This window comes from Grus americana, chromosome 12 (assembly GCF_028858705.1).
Source record: "Grus americana isolate bGruAme1 chromosome 12, bGruAme1.mat, whole genome shotgun sequence".
Classification (NCBI taxonomy): Eukaryota; Metazoa; Chordata; class Aves; order Gruiformes; family Gruidae; genus Grus; species Grus americana.
The window spans coordinates 11,386,668-11,392,667 of NC_072863.1; the positions used below are offsets into that span (position 1 = coordinate 11,386,668).

The 6,000-nt window shown below is 53.3% G+C and overlaps 1 protein-coding gene across 12 annotated transcripts in view; it reads left to right on the forward strand.

Moving 5' to 3' along the window:
* The window catches only part of F8 (coagulation factor VIII), a 28,639-nt gene extending 25,172 nt beyond the window's left edge, over nucleotides 1-3,467 (forward strand). For 11 of the 12 annotated variants that reach the window (XM_054839570.1, XM_054839571.1, XM_054839576.1 and 8 more), the window contains 5 exons: nucleotides 230-385; nucleotides 1,188-1,332; nucleotides 2,214-2,362; nucleotides 2,668-2,844; nucleotides 3,085-3,467. In XM_054839570.1, the coding sequence (XP_054695545.1) occupies nucleotides 230-385; nucleotides 1,188-1,332; nucleotides 2,214-2,362; nucleotides 2,668-2,844; nucleotides 3,085-3,240 (783 nt within the window). In that variant the 3' untranslated portion in view covers nucleotides 3,241-3,467. Of the gene's footprint in view, nucleotides 1-229; nucleotides 386-1,187; nucleotides 1,333-2,213; nucleotides 2,363-2,667; nucleotides 2,845-3,084 lie in introns of those variants that run through there. The other variant, XM_054839580.1, reaches the window with a different exon arrangement.
* Nucleotides 3,468-6,000: the final 2,533 nt, after the last annotated feature.

A 6,000-nucleotide genomic window follows, 5' to 3' on the forward strand; every position in this document is an offset into this window, starting at 1 on the left:
CAAGTATCTCCCACAGACCAAGTGAGAACAGTTCACCTCTCCAAACAGCTCTCCCCTGCCCTCTCCCAGCTGTTGACTGACTTGTGCCCTTATGAACAACTACTTTAACTAGTTTTATAACTTGTGTTCAGATATGTCATGAGGAAGTGAGTTCCATGGGTTCACAGTGCATTGCCTGAACATGGCTTGGGTTCTGTGTTAGAAATTAATCCCTGATTTTCATTCTCAGGTGGACCTTTTACATCTCATGATTATTCATGGCATAAAAACCCAAGGGGCCCGACAAAAGTTCTCCAGCCTTTACATCTCCCAGTTTGTTGTCTTCTACAGCCTTGATGGGCAATCGTGGCGGAAATATAAGGGGAATGCCACCAGCACCCAGATGGTAAGGCAAACGGGTCTTGAGAGTGTCTTCCCAGAATGGGGTCTCTTGGGGTGGTAAGGGCTATAGGGAGCTCTGTACACAAGGCAGAGATCTCCTGAGCCCCTGAGATATTTGATTAGGGCAGGAACAGTGAGCATTCACTGCCAGGATGACGGAATGAAGATCACAGATCTTCAAGGGACTTGCTCTCTGTGTCCATCTGTCTCATTTTAAATTGACTGAGCTATTTCTTTCCATGATCCCAGGTGGCTGTGAGATCCACTGCTTAACGTTATGTTGCACGTTACTTAGACCTAGGCATAAGATTTTGCCTGAATATGTTTTTTGACCCCAAAGGCAAATTTGGCTTTCTAAAAACATTGTGCAGATGCAGATGATTTTGGGGGTCTTTACTCATTAGAAAAAACCCACAACTTAAATATGCATAAGTTGATCATTCCAGTGGGAGAAAAATGTATCCAGAAAAGCCTCCATCATGTACACCAGCTATGGCCAAAACTTTTCCCAGACTGACTTTTTTTCTTCTTTTTCTCCCCTCTGTTTAGTGAAAATATAAAAACATGTTCATTTGCACAGACCCTAAGTTTTTCCTCCTCCTGTTTCTCTGTGGTTCACCCTGATTTGGCACATTCACTTCTTTGGTATGAATCACATCTCAAATCACTTTCCTGAGCTGCCATTCTCTTTTAAGGATGGTGATAACATACAGAAGTGCCACACAGAAATGTTGTTCTCCCCACTAATCCTTGTCCTAACTCTCTTTCTACTGGTACAACAATCCTCCTTCTCCCTTTTCCTGCAGTTGTTCTTTGCAAATGTGGATGCAACCGGAGTGAAAGAAAATCACTTCAACCCTCCGATCATAGCCCGATACATCCGCATTAACCCCACTCACTACAGCATCCGGACCACACTGCGCATGGAGCTCATCGGCTGCGATCTGAACAGTATGTCCCCCCTCTGGATACCAAGCACCAAAGCTGGGGCCTTATCCAGTGTGGTGCTGAGCTCCACATGTTTCAGGACTCCCCAGGCAGTTGTGGAGGGGGAAGGAGGAGGCTGGAGATGGCATTGAGATGTTGGGAGAACAAAGCTGGAAAAACTCATTATGGTCTTAGAGACAGCAATACCACAGGGAGAACATGGGGTCAGCTCTCACCACCGCTTTTTCCTGAACCACTAGAAAACTCCAGCAGCGGCTAAGCTGATAGCTGGGCAGCTGCTACCTCAGTCTGAGGGAGCAGGGAATAAGCAGAGATGGACACTATTGGCTTTTCCTCTGGTTTTGCCATTCCAAGGTGATACTGCTCTGGCCCACGGTGCGACCTGGGGCAGTCGTGTTCTGGGATCCTTTCTTTAGCTCTGCACACCAGCAGAGTGGAGTCTCCAGCAGCTACAAGCAGCAGCGGCCACAAGCTGTCACCTCATGCCACAAGCCTGGCAGCCAGTCTGAGGCAGCTGTGCACATGTACACCTCATCCCACTGTGTGCAGGGTGTCTCCCTGCCAGGTATTCTTGTTCTTCTGCAGGAGACAGGTTCTCCTTACGTCCTGGCAGATGCACAAATTCTCCACATTACTGCTTGATAAAATCTCCAGGGATAAAGGAAGGTGGAACTAGTGGCAATTGTAGTTTGGCACTACTCAGCCAGAGCCATGCTGCACGCAGGGGCCCTAAGCAGTGCAGGGACCATGACACTGCAGCAAGGCACAGGAGAACCTGTAACCAGGGAAAGTTCATGGAGGGCAGCTGGAGCATTGAGCAGTGAGAAGGCATCTCCATGATGGGTCTGTTCCTCCCTCTGACAAGCATCACTCCCCTCTTCCAGGCTGCTCCATGCCTCTAGGAATGGAGAACAGAAGGATCCCTGACCAGCGCATCTCCGCGTCCTCCTACAGCACCAATGTTTTCTCCAGCTGGTCACCCTCCCAGGCCCGCCTGAACCTGCAGGGAAGGACCAACGCATGGAGGCCAAAGGTAGCCCATGCAATGAGATCCCCAGGCAGGCAGCAGGGGCATGGGGCAGGCATGTGGGATCCCAGCAGGCAGGCTGAGTACTTGCAACCTCTCCTAGCCAGGGCTGTGTGGTGTGTGCAGCCACATCCACCATGCAAGCAGCCTGCACACAGGCAGAAGAGTTGCTGCACTGATTTAGCACCTAGCAGCTCCAACCAGATGCCTGGTAGCCCAGGACTGTATGCAGGGCTAGCTTGGCTTCAGCTGCAATGAATGTGTCTTTCTTATTGCTGCTGAAGGGTTGAAGGCAGTCTCTCCTTCCTCAGAGCAACAGCCCCAGCGAGTGGTTGCAGGTGGACTTCGAAGTAACCAAGAAGGTGACTGCAATCATAACCCAAGGCGCCAAAGCTGTCTTCACTCATATGTTTGTGAAGGAGTTTGCTGTCTCCAGCAGCCAGAATGGCATGCACTGGAGCCCAGTCCTGCAGGATGGCAAGGAGAAGGTAGGCAGAGCTGCTCCATGGCCAGAGAGAGCCCATGGCCACCCCTGGAGCAGCAAGCACAGCCCTTGTCAGCAAACATGCTCACAGGATTTTTTTGCAAGAGCAGTGAGCCTGGCTGTGGTTTTTCCTCCCTAAAACATTCCCAAGTCGTGCTTGTCTGGGTTGACTGCGTCCTCAAGTCATGGGCTCACTATGCCAGCAGAGGACAGCGCACCCCTGATTTCTCTCTCTCCTCTCCAGATTTTCAAGGCAAATCAAGACCACACCAGCACAGTGATAAATACGCTGGAGCGCCCCCTCTTTGCCCGCTATGTGAGGATACACCCCCACCAGTGGCACAACCACATTGCCCTGCGGATAGAGTTCCTTGGCTGCGATACTCAGCAGGAGTACTGATGGCTGCAGGGCCAGGCATAAGCAGCACCATTCCGGGGACCTGCATCCAACCAGACACTAAACTCTCACCAGGGCTGGAGCCAGCTCTGCTGTTGGGGAGGAGAAAGCCTGCAGAGCTGTCGCGGTGGCTGGCTCATTATCAGCCTCTTCCTGTCCCTCATCTACCAGATGCCATATAGCCAGATGTAATGCTGAAGAATAAAACAGTAATTTTCCAGTGCGATGCTGAAGAATTAAACAGTAATTTTCCAGTATCTCTCTGCACTTTCTCCTCTGCTCCAGCCTTGGAGTCCCCAGGGGCTCAGTCAGCATTACCAGCAGCTAATAATTAAGTAGCCCCAGAGCTTCTCAGCTTCGTTTTGCGCAAGCTCCTGCTGCCTGGGCACAGTCCCAGAGGTGGAGGAAGCAGCAAAGATAAGGGCCGAGGTAGGAGGCCCTGCTCCAGGCCCCAGCATCCATTTCACAATCAGTGGCTCGAGGGAGGCAACGCTTGCTCAACCTGACTCAGCACTGGGCTTTGGCCTTCCACACCCCTTCATTTCCTTCTCATAATGCTCCTGCTACCATGGCTGGGTGCCACCATCCTGCTTTCCGTGGCTACCTCAAGCAAGCCCTCCTTTCTCAGTCACTGGAGGTGTCTGTTGGTGCCTGTGTTTCCCAGGGGCTCTGGTGGGACGTTGACTGCTGGATGAGCTGTCACCCTGCCATAATCCTCAGCAAGGTGTGTCGTGGGCTGCAGCCATCTTCCCGCCACCAGTGGCTCTCCCCCTCCTTGGCACCCGCCCCACACAGTGGCATATGTGTCCCCTCCCAGGAATGGCAAGAAGCAGGGTGATCCTAGCTCCCACCTCATGCCTCTCATGGGGTGGGGACCTTCTGGAAAAATGGCCACCTCACAAAGGCCCAGAGGACCAGGCAGGCTGTGGAGCAGGTGCGGGATCATGCCTGCTGGGAAGCACCCTTCTTCTCCTTGGTGGTAGCAGCATTGTCATCACTGCTGGCTCATCAGAGCCTGTGCCAAGCCATCCCCAGCACTGTGAGTCCTCCCTCTGTGGCAGGGGAGCCGGGCGGCCCCACAAACACCTCTGGCAGCTGGTGTGACGTGGGAAGCAGAGTTACGAAGAGGGCTTTGGAGAATGGTGGGGGCCAGCCAGGTGCTGGCCACCATCAAAGTGGGATGGGCAGGGTAGGTGTGTCAGCCCAGCAACAGCCAGAGATTGGCTTGTGAATTGCTATGGTGCCCCATCAGAGTCAGGCAGTCTCTGCCTCGCTCCTGTAAGAGATGCGGGCTGGGGCAGCTCTGAGGAGAGCTCTGCCGGCAGCACCAGGGGACAGTTGTGGTAGGGACCCTAGGGTGGCTGTGTGAGGAACGGCTGCTCTGAGCCACCCAGCTCCCGGTCACCCTCAGGTGCACTGTGGTGCACACAGACACTCCCCTCCACAGCCTGTGTCCAGAGGGAGCAGGGATATGTGCTGCACATCAGCCCGGTGGCATGACCTGTCCGGGAACCCACACCCAGCAGAGATCAGAAGCTGATGTCTCAAATGAAGCAGGGCTGGAAAAGCCTCATGCAACCGCTGGGCTCCACATTGCTGTGCAAGGAGCCTTTGCTGTGGCCCTGGCAGTGACTACATTACAGCCTCAAGCAGGAGATGCAATCACCCTTTGGCTTAATTGCATTCTGACAATAACCAGGCACAGATGTGAGGAGAAGCTGCCTGGCAAGCACTGGCCTGAAGAGAGGAACTGGAGCCATAAGTTTCTTAAAGGGGAACACCCTTGCCTGAGGCAGGGTAGCCTTCAGCCTGGGAGGACAAAACCTGCCACCTTGGGCCCTTCTCGAGGCAGCCTTCCTCAGCTCCAAGGCAAGTAGAGTCTGAATTCCCCCGTGGGATGTGTTGGGGGCAGACCCCCAGCACCTTCCCCAGCTCTGAGCACCCACCTTGTGAGGGGCAGGCCTGGGCTGCCTTGCTGCAGCAGAGCTCTCTCCTTGCTCCCTGCCCAGGCTGTGCTGCTGGGGCTCTTTTCTCCTGGCAGTGCTAGAGCAGCTGCCGATGCCGGTCGGATCAGCGCCTGCAGCTCCCACACCTCCTCTTCCCTGTGTCTCACAGCGCTCTGGGCACTCTGATAGCCCAGTCAGGAGCAGTTTTATTCCCACAAGGCAGGAGAAACTTGCTGTCAGAACAAGATGGATTTTCTTTCTTTTCTTTTTCTCCTCCTCTTATTCTCCTGCTTTCCTGGTTCCTTTCTCTAGGGGTTTACACCCTTCTTTTCCTTGTATTTCCTAGGGTAGCTTTAGACCAAGACAACCTGGGGAACTCGTCTAGCAGCAGCATGGAAGTCCGGTGCCAAGAAACCTCAAAACCTCCAGGATCCCAGGGATGGTGTGAAAAATCCTTCCGGTGATTATCTTAAAGAAGATTCCACCATAAATAAATAAATAAATAAAGATCAGAGTTTGAGGCTCTGGCATTTTGAGGCGACAAAGCCTTTCTCAGATCCAGCCTCCTGCCCTGGTTTTGGTAACCATAAGCTGGTGTGAGGGGTGCAGCCACCACCCCCACACCCCCCCCAGCAGGGTCCCATGAGTGTCCAGACTTGTCAGCACCCTCCCTGGCATGCACAGGCTTTGCTAGTGCTTGGACACATCCAGGAGCTGACACGGGCCAGGCGCTGTTCCCAGCAAAGACATGATGGGGACACTCGGTTTCACTTGGGAAAAGACCCCACGAGGGCGGCGGGACTCTGAGTGGCAGCTA